The sequence below is a fragment of the Salvelinus fontinalis genome, chromosome 23 (assembly GCF_029448725.1).
Source record: "Salvelinus fontinalis isolate EN_2023a chromosome 23, ASM2944872v1, whole genome shotgun sequence".
NCBI lineage: Eukaryota > Metazoa > Chordata > Actinopteri > Salmoniformes > Salmonidae > Salvelinus > Salvelinus fontinalis.
In genome coordinates, this window is record NC_074687.1 from 36,592,506 (window position 1) to 36,604,997 (window position 12,492).

Here is a 12,492-nt window from a genome sequence, read left to right on the forward strand (position 1 = left end):
GGTTGTTTCTGATCTGAATCCAGTCAGACATACTGGAGTGTTTTCCAGTCTAGGGCTGAAGCTGGAAGGATTGGACCAGTCCATCAATGGTTACTGATAGCAACACAACAACAGTCAGACAGCAGCATCTGTTAAGCCTCTCCTTCACTGCGCTATTAAACAGATGATTACATTATTCAAACTGTTTGTGCTCCTCCTATGTGTAGATTACCAGGGAGGTACACGCCCAGATAAGCTGTCAGGTAGACGAGCACACAACAGAACGGCAGCAGCAAAAACAAAACCCAAAGATTAAGACCCACACGGTTTGCTCCAAAGAAACCTGCATCACTACACACACTTCTAATGCAGAAACCACAACACTACCAAAAAGCACCCTCAAATCATACTTGTAGTTTTGCTACCAACTTATTATGACTCATTCTACTGATAAGTTTCCTTCATGCTGAAAATGCCCAACCGTGCTGATTGTGCTGTACATGCATGTCACTATGGAGAGATTAGCCTGAGTAATTATGTGCCGACAGGTGAACAATGGCATAGAAAAAGAGTAGTTATCAAAGTGGCCCATGACATTTGACCTGGGTTATGAATGAAAAAAGGCAATGAGAAAATATATATTTACCACAGAAACATCAACAACTTTCAGATGAATTGTCAAATTTAAAAATGGGGAAGAATCAATTTGAACAATTTTAGGTAGACTTGTTGAAACGGTCATTTTACTGGAGCCGTATTGTGAAGCAGCCTTGTACATTAAGATAAGGAGGAAGTGTCCTTTAGAGCCGGTCATCTTAGTTGTAGTGTTGACTCAGTTTTAAAATCATGTCCATCTGCCCACTCCACTCTGTCCAAACAGCTACAGCCTACAAAGCTAATTAAATAAACAAAGATTTCTGATACAGTTCAATTGGCCATGTATTTGCTCAGCTCTATCGTTCAAATACCACACTCTGTCCACGACCTAGAGCAAACAGTATTCATTCAATATCATTGTTTGCTTTTTGGTTCGCGCTCACGGTTAATAGATAACACTCTTCTCAATCATTTCAAAATAAGTCACACCTAAGCACAGACTTATTTCACATGCATTTTGACTCACAATTGAACTCTCGGGTGATTGGTTTTATGATTACAGTTTATATGAAGCGGTTCTTTGAAACAAAAATCAACTCTGGGATGTCCCAAATAGACAGCATTGTCCTTAACCCCTAAAGTGTACCCATATAACTAACAAGTGGCAAGCAGCTCTTTAAAGTCAAGATAAGCCTGTGATAGTCATCCAGGAATTGTAACCATATCTAGCAGGTATATTACTACGTGAACGATTTCTTTAGATTGATTAATAACACAATATTACTAAGAATAGTGCATGTATTTGATTTCTGAATCAAATCAAACATTTGAAATTTTAAACATATATAAATAACTTGTCTAAAAGCTGTTTTTGTGTTTACCTCGGGGGAGAGCAGCTGTAAAGTGGGGACAGACATAGGTGAGCATCTAGCCTACTATATATGTAAGCCAATGCAGAAACTGATATGTCCCAGGAGTAGTCTGCACTCTAGTGGGCAGAATGGTTATTTAAGAGGACTCAAATGTAAGCATACCTACTGTACTTTTAAAACTAAATAGGTAAGGATGGCATCTCGCCTTGAAACATTAACTGGCCCGCTGTGGTTTAAACAGATGTGGTTATACTGTGTGTCCTTGAAGAAATGTACACATTGAGATGGCTGGGCCCCTTACCAATGGGATTGACGTCAAAGAAGCGGACAGGGGTGCGGAGGATGGCGGTGAACATGCGGTTGTGGAGGGTCTGGGCTGAGTTCACCAGAACGTTGAAGAACACAAGACTACGCAGGAAGCCAAATATGATGGTGGCCCCGGTTAAACCTATACACAAACAGAACAGGGTACAAAAAGATACAAATACATATGGAGAGTACATTAGTACTTTTCCCCTCTCCAAGTAGGTCAACTGTTCACTTCACTGCACCATTGTTGGGACTGAAAACTCCAAATGGGGCTAGATTCCACTACAAACTCTCCCTCAGTGATTCACTTTTTATTCTTGAAGGCTGAGCTGCCAATAGTGATTGCGAACACAGGCTGAAGGGAAAACTGAAGAGGTGAGGAGTCACGGGAAGACAATCACATCAGACCTAAGAGCAATCCAACTCTTGAAGACAAGAAAAACACTCCTATCTTCCCTAGCAGCTGAGGCCCGTACACACGGAGTACAGACACTGGGCCTTGAAGGCCTTGGGCTCCAGCCAAAGCCCGGGGATGTGCTCAGTGAATGGCTGGGTTGTGCGGAGCCTCAGTGGCAGACAAAGGGAGCTGAGCTCACTGTGCCTCACCTGCGTAAACACCCAAGTAAAGGTCAAGGTCCAGCTGCTGAGTGGCACTGCTGCCATTGTGGATGGGCTCCGTCACATTGAGATGCTCCTGTTCAGAGGCCCTGCCCGGCACAGAGGAATCAAAGCCACAAAGTCATCAATAGAAGAAAGCAGAAATCTGGAGGCAGGGTACAAAGCAATATGTTCCTAACCTGGGATAAAAGGTCAGCCTGAACGGCAACACATCAAAGTCAACAAAAACGCCATCTATCGGGATCATAAAAACAATGGTATTTCATAAGACCAATCAACCATGAGCGCTCAAATGGTTCTGACCAATTATTTCATTCATTTGTAAGCAAACAGGTTCTGATGTTAACTCAATATCATTTTTGGGACAAATTCAGCAACTGAACTTAGGTATTAACGGAATCAAAACATTGAATTTCTCACCAGTAAGCAAGCCACCAATCCTGTAGAATATATGTGATCTTGAAAATATATATGAAAAAGCACATTAGTTCTACCGTCCACATTATTCCTTAAAATCACATTGATCTCCGACAGTATGTTAGAAAATGTTCAATAGCCAACTTGTGATTTTTGTTTTATTGCTACATTAAAATACCTTCACTGTGTTGTAGTGTAAAAGCCACTCACATGTGCCAGCAGGTTAAGGAAAACTAGGACCAGGAGAACCAAGTTGTTAGCACCTGCTCTGAAGTACTTCAGATAAAGATAGAGACCGATGGTTCCCTCTGAACGACTCTCCTCCAACACGTGTTGCACTGGCTAAAAACACACACAAATAGTCATGCAAATGACCGTTACTCTGTACATGTAGACCAGGAATAAATCAGAAAGACTCAGCCGCGTGACAATTTGTTTCTTGCGCAGATGATCAGGGGACCAGAACATAATTGGAAATAACTTGTAGACCGCAAATTGACCGCAAGAAGATTAACAAGTTATAATATTTGACTAAAACAATTTCAAACCTTGATTAGCTTACAAATGTATCACATAGATCTCTATTATGCGTGGGAATACTTTGGAACGGATATCCCAAACTAAAATCACTTGGAGCTGATTTGTGGTGTTTTTACAGCCTGTTATGTCCAACAAACATTGTACTTTTTTATTTTTGCCTCAGAAAAAAAAAAAACTTGGGAGGCCAAATAAAACTACCCGCGGGACAAATCTGCCCGCCAGTTGGGGAACCCTGATGTAGGCCCACTGTGATGGTAGATCAAGTGAAACCATCTACTGCTCTCTAGTGGGAGAAAAGAGGAAGCAGCAGACAAATGTTTTAACTACAGCAGATTAGATGAGTTTTAGTCACAGGGTATCAGATGTAGTCGCAGGGTACAGTGAAATTCTTATGCTCCGAGCTCCAACAGTGCAGGTAAAAGAAAATAAGTGAATGAGGCGTAGGAAGTCCAGGGGGAAGGAGGGGGAAGGGAAGCAGGTAGCTGTCTCATGGCTATTCAGCAGCCTGATGGTCTGGGGGTAGAAGCTATTGGCCAGTCTGACAGTTTTTGCCATGATACTCCTATACTGCCTGCGTCTGAATGATGGAAGCGGAGAGAACAGGCCGTAGCTCGGGTGGCTGAGGTCCTTGATGATCTTCTTTGCCTTCCTGTGAAAGGTGCGTTCGACTGAGCATACCACCCTCTGTAGAGCCTAGCGGTCAGAGGCAGTGGAGTTGCCGTACCAGGCCGTGATGCAGCCCGACAGTATGTTCTTAATGGTGCTCCTGTAGAACACTGTGGGCCCTCTGGGACAGGCCGAATTTCAGCCTCCTGAGGCTGAAGAGTCACTGCCGTGCCTTCTTCACCACGGAGTCTGTGGTTTTACCATTTCGGCTCACCGGGAGGGGTATGGAGAGGAACTTGAAGGTTTTTGACAGTCTCCACAGTGGCTCCATTGATGAGGATGGGGGCGTGTCCAACCTGTTTCCTCCTGATGGCCACAATCAGCTCCTTTGTTTTGCTGATGTTGAGGGAGAGGTTGTCTACCTGGCACCATGTCGTCAGAGTGCCTACCTCCTCTGTAGCCTTCTAGTTGTTGTTGGTGATCATGCCTACCACCGCTGTGTCGTCAGCGAACTTGGAGTTGGAACTGTGAGGACACGCAGTCCTGGGTATACAGGGAGTACAGGAGGGGACTGAGGACGCACCCTTGTGGGGCCCCCGTGTTGAGGATCAGTGTGGAGGAGGTAATGTTGCCAAACTTCACTGCCTGGGGGCAGCCCATCAGGAAGTCCAGGAAGTCCAGTTGGAAGTCCAGTTGCATAGGAAGGAGTTCAGTCCCAGGGTTGTGAGCTTTGTGAGGAGCTTAGAGGGCACTATTGTATTGAAGGCTGAGGTGTAGTCGATGAAAAGCGTCCTCACACATCCATTCCTTTTGTCCGAGTGGGTAAAGGCAGTGTGCAGTGCAATGGCGATTGCACTGTCTGTGGATCTGTCAGGGAGAGGGTCGAGTGTGTCTGGGAGGGAGGAGGTGATGTGGTCTTTGAGTAGCCTCTCAAAGCACTTCATGATGACGGAAATGATTGCTACGGGTCAGTAGTAATTCAGTTCAGTTACTTTCTTTCTTGGGCATGGTGATGATAGTGGACATCTTGAAGAAGATGGGGATAATAGCCTGAACTACAGAGAGAAATTTTCAGAAAACACAACAGCTAGCTGGTCTGCACATACTCTGAGGCCGCAGCTAGGAATACCATTTAGGCTGGCAGCCTTGCGAGGGTTAACACTTCCATACATCCTCTGTGGAGACCGTGAGGACGTAGCCCTTGTACTCAGGGGCTCTCCTCGGCATTTCAGAGCCGTTATGCTTGACGCAGGAGGCGTTTAGTTCATCCGGTAGGGCGGCGTTCATGATCGTTAGAAGCTCCTGCCACATACGCCTCATGTCCGACCCACTGAATTGCTCCTCCACTTCGTCCCTATACTTGTGTCTCTCCATCTTGATCGATCTGCATAGGCCATATTTGTACTGTTGAACCATGCAATGGTCCCCGGTCTCCTTGCTGTATTCATAAGAAGCATTGCTATCCTTTTTCCCTACACGGTTGCCATCAAGCCACGGTTTTTGAAAGGAACTATCATATCTATGCATTTTTTCTTCTGAATCCGGTGACTGTGTATTCATTGATTTAGTCCCCAGAGGCACCCCGGAACATATTCCAGTCCATGTGATCAAAACAGTCATAGAGCATGGATTCTGACTGGTCAGACCATTTAAAACAAATCAAATTGATTTGTCACATGCACATGGTTAGCAGATGTTAATGCAAGTGTAGCGAAATGCTTGTTCTTCTAGTTCCGACCATGCAGTAATATCTAACAAGTAATATAACCTAACAATTCCACAACAACTACCTTATACACACAAGTGTATAAATACGAATATGTACATACAAATATATAAATGAGTGATGGCCGAACGGCATAGGCAAGATGCAGTAGATGGTATAGAGTACAGTATATACACATATGATATGAGAAGAGTAATGTAGGGTATGTAAACATAAAGTGGCATTGTTTAAAGTGGCTAGTGATACATTACATCAAGATGGCAAGATGCAGTAGATGGTATAGAGTACAGTATATACATATGAGATGAGTAATGTTGGGTATGAGAACATTATATAAAGTGGCATTGTTTAAAGTGGCTAGTGATACATTTAATTACATCAAGATGGCAAGATGCAGTAGATGGTATAGCGTACAGTATATACATATGAGATGAGTAATGTAGGGTATGTAAACATTATACACTGCTCAAAAAAATAAAGGGAACACTTAAACAACACAATGTAACTCCAAGTCAATCACACTTCTGTGAAATCAAACTGTCCACTTAGGAAGCAACACTGATTGACAATACATTTCACATGCTGTTGTGCAAATGGAATAGACAAAAGGTGGCAATTATAGGCAATTAGCAAGACACCCCCAATTTAGGAGTGGTTCTGCAGGTGGTGACCACAGACCACTTCTCAGTTCCTATGCTTCCTGGCTGATGTTTTGGTCACTTTTGAATGCTGGCGGTGCTTTCACTCTAGTGGTAGCATGAGACGGAGTCTACAACCCACACAAGTGGCTCAGGTAGTGCAGCTCATCCAGGATGGCACATCAATGCGAGCTGTGGCAAGAAGGTTTGCTGTGTCTATCAGCGTAGTGTCCAGAGCATGGGGGCGCTACCAGGAGACAGGCCAGTACATCAGGAGACGTGGAGGAGGCCGTAGGAGAGCAACAACCCAGCAGCAGGACCGCTACCTCCGCCTTTGTGCAAGGAGGAGCACTGCCAGAGCCCTGCAAAATGACCTCCAGCAGGCCACAAATGTGCATGTTGGCAGCAGCCACTCAATGTTAGTGATGGCTGTTTAACAGTCTGATAGAAGCTGTTTTTCAGTCTCTCGGTCCCTGCTTTGATGCACCTGTACTGACCTTGCCTCCTGGATGATAGCGGGGTGAACAGGCAGTGGCTCGGGTGGTTGTTGTCCTTGATGATCTTTTTGGCCTTCCTCTGACATCGGGTGGTGTAGGTGTCCTGGAGGGCAGGTAGTTTGCACCCGGTGATGCGTTGTGCAGACCTCACTACCCTCTGGAGAGCCTTCTAGTTATGGGCGGAGCAGCTGCCGTACCAGGCGTTGATACAGCCGGACAGGATGCTCTCGATTGTGCATCTGTAAAAGTTTGTGAGTGTTTTTGGTGACAAGCTGAATTTCTTCAGCCTCCTGAGGTTGAAGAGGCGCTGCTGCGCCTTCTTCACCACGCTGTCTGTGTGGGTGGACCATTTCAGTTTGTTTGTGATGTGTACGCCGAGGAACTTAAAACTATCCACCCTCTCCACTACTGTCCCGTCAATGTAGATAGCAGAGGGAGCAGCCCCCTGTTTCCTGAAGTCCACGATCATCTCCTTTGTTTTGTTGACATTGAGTGTGAGGTTATTTTCCTGACACCACACTCCGAGGGCCCTCACCTCCTCCTTGTAGGCCGTCTCGTCGTTGTTGGTAATCAAGCCTACCACTGTAGTGTCGTCTGCAAACTTGATGATTGAGTTGGAGGAATGCACGGCCACGCAGTCATGGGTGAACAGGGAGTACAGGAGAGGGCTGAGAACGCACCCTTTTGGGGCCCGTGTTGAGGATCAGCGGGGTGGAGATGTTACCTACCCTCACCACCTGGGGGCGGACCGTCAGGAAGCCCAGGACCCAGTTGCACAGGGTGGGGTCGAGACCCAGGGTCTCGAGTTTAATCACGAGTTTGGAGGATACTATGGTGTTAAATGCTGAGCTGTAATCGATGAACAGCATTCTTACATAGGCATTCCTCTTGTCCAGATGGGTTAGGGCAGTGTGCAGTGTGATGGCGATTGCGTCGTCTGTGGACCTATTGGGGCGGTACGCAAATTGGAGTGGGTCTAGGGTGTCAGGTAGGGTGGAGGTGATATGGTCCTTGACTAGTCTCTCAAAACACTTCATGATGACGGAAGTGAGTGCTACAGGGCGGTAGTCATTTAGTTCAGTTACCTTAGCTTTCTTGGGAACAGGAACAATGGTGGCCCTCTTGAAGCATGTGGGGACAGCAGACTGGGATAAGGATTGATTGAATATGTCTGTAAACACACCAGCCAGCTGGTCTGCGCATGCTCTGAGGACGTGGCCGGGGATGCCGTCTGGGCCTGCAGCCTTGCGAGGGTTAACACGTTTAAATGTTTTACTCACGTTGGCTACAGTGAAGGAGAGCCCGCAGGTTTTGGTAGCGGGCCGTGTCAGTGACACTGTATTGTTCTCAAAGTGAGCAAAAAAGTTGTTTAGTCTGTCTGGGAGCAAGGCACCGCGATTCGCGACGGGGCTGGTTTTTATTTTGTAGTCCGTGATTGACTATAGACCCTGTCACATACCTCTCATGTCTGAGCCGTTGAATTGCGACTCCACTTTGTCTCTGTACTGACGCTTAGCTTGTTTGATTGCCTTGCGGAGGGAATAGCTACACTGTTTGTATTCGGTCATGTTTCCGGTCACCTTGACCTGATTTAAAGCAGTGGTTCGCGCTTTCAGTTTTGCGCGAATGCTGCCATCAATCCACGGTTTCTGGTTGGGGAATGTTTTAATAGGCGCTGTGGGTACAACATCACTGATGCACTTGTTAATAAACTCGCAAACTGATTCAGCGTATTCATCAATGTTATTGTTCGCCGCAATGCGGAACATATCCCAGTCCACGTGATCGAAGCAATCTTGAAGCGTGGAATCCGAATGGTCGGACCAGCGTTGAACAGACCTGAGCGTGGGAGATTACTGTTTTAGTTTCTGTCTATAGGCAGGGAGCAACAAAATAGAGTCGTGGTCAGCTTTTCCGAAGGGAGGGCGGGGGAGGGCCTTATATGCGTCGCGGAAGTTAGAATAACAGTGGTCTAGGGTTTTGCCAGCCATGGTAGCACAGTCGATATGCTGATAGAATTTGGGGAGCCTCGTTTTCAGATTAGCCTTGTTAAAATCCCCGGCTACAATAAATGCAGCCTCGGGATATGTGGTTTCCAGTTTACATAGAGTCCAATGAAGTTCTTTCAGGGCCGTCGATGTGTCTGCTTGGGGGGGAATATACACGACTGTGATTATGATCGAAGAGAATTCTCTTGGTAGATAATGCGGTCGGCATTTGATTGTGAGGAATTCTAAGTCAGGTGAACAAAAGGACTTGAGTTCCTGTATGTTGTTATGATCACACCACGTCTCTTTAATCATAAGGCATACACCCCCGCCCTTCTTCTTACCAGAAAGATGCTTGTTTCTGTTGGCGCGATGCGTGAAGAAACCAGGTAGCTGTACCGACTCAGATGGCATGTCTCGAGTGTGCCATGTTTCCGTGAAACAAAGAACGTTACAGTCTCGGATGTCTCTCTGGAATGCTACCCTTTCTCGGATTTCGTCTACCTTGTTGTCAAGAGACTGGACATTGGCGAGTAGTATGCTCGGGAGCGGTGCGAGATGTGCCCGTCTACGAAGCCTGACCAGAAGACCGCTCCGTCTGCCCCTTTTACGGCGCCGTTGTTTTGGGTCGCCGGCTGGGATCCAATACATTGTCCTGGGTGGTAGGCCAAACAGAGGATCCGCTTCGGGAAAGTCGTATTCCTGGTCGTAATGTTGGTGAGTTGACGTTGCTCATATATCCAATAGTTCCTCCCGACTGTATGTAATAAAACCTAAGATTACCTGGGGTACCAATGTAAGAAATAACACGTAAAAAAACTAAATATTGCATAGTTTCCATCTCTGTCGGCGCCAGAAGTCATTTATAAACAGACACGACCACCAGAACTTCCCTCAAGTCTTTGTTTGTAGGCGGGATTGTGTATACAAAACCATGGAGAAGCTTGCAAGTTCCTGTATGTTTTCCCATCACACCACTTGTTATTGGTAATAAAGCAGACACCACCACCTTTGTTCTTGCCAGAGAGTCAGCTTCCTAATTCGCTCAATGAACTGTAAACCCCGCTGGTTGTATATAATCCATTTGGATGTAGGAGGAAGGCCAAATCGGATGTCCCTTTAGAAGGAGATCCTCCCTCTCAATTCGTCAATTTGTTCAATGACTGAAATTTTTGGGAGTAGCATGCTTGGTAATGGAGGCGTCTCAATCTCAGTAAGATGCCTCCACGTCTGCCTCTCCATCAGGTTCTTCGTTTCCTTCTCTCCGATAGGACTCCCAGGTGCCTCACCGAAGAGGCACCTTCGGTGAAGACGGCAGAGCAATGGTCAAAAGTATGGGCTTTGGTCAAAAGTAGTGCACTAAATAGGGAATAGGCTGCCATTTGGGATGCTACCTCAGATATGATCCCCTGTCATTCTTCTGACAAACAAGACAGAATAGGAAGGTGTGTGCTCTCCCAGGGGATCAGACAGAAATGTGTGGGGGGAGGGTGTTACTACACTGTTACCCACCTCTGGTTGGTCCACTCCCTCCATCACAGAATGCATGGAGGAGGAGAGGGAGGGCATAGAGCTCTGGGAAAGGGTGTGTGGGGAGCCGGTGAGTGTGCCTGGGGCAGGCTCTGTGCCCCCCTTCCCCTCCTCCTCATCCTCCTCATCCTTTTTCAGCAGCGAGGTGAAGTCTAATCCAGAGCCCTGGAGTTCCGTGAACGTACCCCGCGCCACCATGTGACCCTAGAAAGAAAGTTCTTAGGTCAGCCCTCTGAGGTGTGTTTACCAAGTTGTGCTATTCATGGTTTGCACCTCCGCCACGTCGCTGCCATTGTTATGAATGTTCTACAGACACCGCAGCCATATTGGTGCCCAAACGTCCAGAGATGCCCAGCCATTCTGAACAGGGGCTTATGACTGTTTCGTCTAAATTACACTAGTGGCCTGAAAACACGATGACATTGCTATGCACTGAGTTGAACTCTCAGCCGGGAGTCATCCTTAAACCTAAAAAAAAAAGAGTGACGAAATGTGCAACCCATGAATAGAGATGGTATGGTACAGCATTTGAGCCACTCATACGCATATACACAGACACACTCACTTCCTTCAGAACGAGGATCTGGTCTGCAGCCTTCAGGTACTGCAGCTGGTGGGTGACAAGGATGCGCGGCTTCTTCCGCAACAGGCCACAGATACACCTAGGCAAGTAGACAGATAGCAGCACAACAAACTGTTAGAAATAGCTTACTGGTTTTGTCAAAGGATTCAAAATGCATGTGGGAGAGATGCTGTGCTAGTGGGAATGTTCCCAGCTGCTCAAGGACTTACTGCTCAAAGAGGTGTTTCCCCACCTCAGCATCCACAGCACTGAGAGGGTCATCCAGCAGGTAGATATCCGCATCCTGGTACACTGCTCTGGGATGGAAGGACACACACAGCTTCATTCACTTTAACCAATGACACACAGCTATAATACAAGTTTCACTTAAAACAATACATGTTATAATTACAGAAGAAATCAGTTTTCCTGACCATGTGACCTGGCTAGGGAAAATGCGTGGCCCAATTTGTAATATAAAGTGGATGTGTTCCACTACTGCTGTTGGATATAAAGGACAAAGAGAGACGTACCTGGCCAGGCTGACCCGGGCCTTCTGTCCCCCGCTGAGGGTGGCTCCTCTGTCCCCTATCACCTCCAGGTCCCCATCAGGCAGCAGCTCCATGTCCTACACATACAAACAGTAGCAGACTACGACACTTATCATGGGGAATCAATCACATTCACACAGTGCACAGAACGTTTATAGTAATATATTGCATCGAGAAAGGCAATGATTCAGATGATAGATATTTGCCAATGAGAGTCTTACTCTCTTGAGGGCGCAGGCTCGGAGAACCCTCTCATACTTCTGAGGGTGGAGCGCTTTGCCAAACAGGATGTTACTCCTGATGGTCCCTGGGAAAATCCAGGGCTGCTGGGATGCATAGGTCAGTTCACCTTTGAACTTGACCACGCCCTTATCCGGGGTCAGCTCCCCCAGGATGGTGCTGAGTAGAGAGGACTAAGATATGAGATAAGTTATTAAAGACACGAAGAAAAAGATGGTGATATGCACACCCCACAATTGAGATAACCGGGGCAATGCCAAAATAATACTTGGATAAAGAAATGAGAGGCTCGCACACAGAATATTGTTTATCCTCAATTGCCTTTTATTCCTGCAGCAGTGGAGAGCAGCAACATTCTGTGTGGGCCTCTCAGAAGTTAAGATATGGCATTAAGCAGTACAACTACCAGGTGTAAGACTAGAAAGTACATTGTAATTCGATTAAGGAATGCAGTGGCATACTGCCCATTTAAGGGTTTAATGAAGATTAAGGTCAAGCTTTCAGCATAGCCAGCTGTCAAGAACAAAAACACAGGCAAGGTAATACCCTCGCTCTTATAATCATTGATATATTCTCAGGTTTTTGAGTAATACTACCCCATATGCCCTGTAACACATACTGTATGCATCTTCATCTCTAACTTGTAGTGAGCTTTTCACAGTACAAAAAGTCAGACCTTTCCAGCCCCGACTGGTCCAATGACAGCCAGGAGTTGCTCTGACCTCAAAGTGAAAGACAGGTTCTGCAGCGTCGGAGAGTCTAGTGCCTGTAGGGACCACAGAGGAACATGAGTGGGTGAACAACATCCTTACAGTACATAGG

The 12,492-nt window shown here is 46.3% G+C and overlaps 1 protein-coding gene across 2 annotated transcripts in view; it reads right to left on the reverse strand.

Moving 5' to 3' along the window:
• Positions 1 to 12,492, reverse strand: part of LOC129821217 (ATP-binding cassette sub-family C member 4-like) — a 51,712-nt gene that overhangs the window by 33,676 nt on the left and 5,544 nt on the right. For both annotated transcript variants that reach the window (XM_055878601.1, XM_055878600.1), the window contains 10 exons: positions 12,347 to 12,436; positions 11,652 to 11,843; positions 11,413 to 11,507; positions 11,110 to 11,196; positions 10,883 to 10,979; positions 10,300 to 10,521; positions 3,003 to 3,134; positions 2,796 to 2,833; positions 2,364 to 2,464; positions 1,750 to 1,896 (listed from right to left, as the gene is read on the reverse strand). In XM_055878601.1, coding sequence (XP_055734576.1) covers positions 1,750 to 1,896; positions 2,364 to 2,464; positions 2,796 to 2,833; positions 3,003 to 3,134; positions 10,300 to 10,521; positions 10,883 to 10,979; positions 11,110 to 11,196; positions 11,413 to 11,507; positions 11,652 to 11,843; positions 12,347 to 12,436 — 1,201 coding nt within the window. The remainder of the gene's footprint in view (positions 1 to 1,749; positions 1,897 to 2,363; positions 2,465 to 2,795; positions 2,834 to 3,002; positions 3,135 to 10,299; positions 10,522 to 10,882; positions 10,980 to 11,109; positions 11,197 to 11,412; positions 11,508 to 11,651; positions 11,844 to 12,346; positions 12,437 to 12,492) is intronic.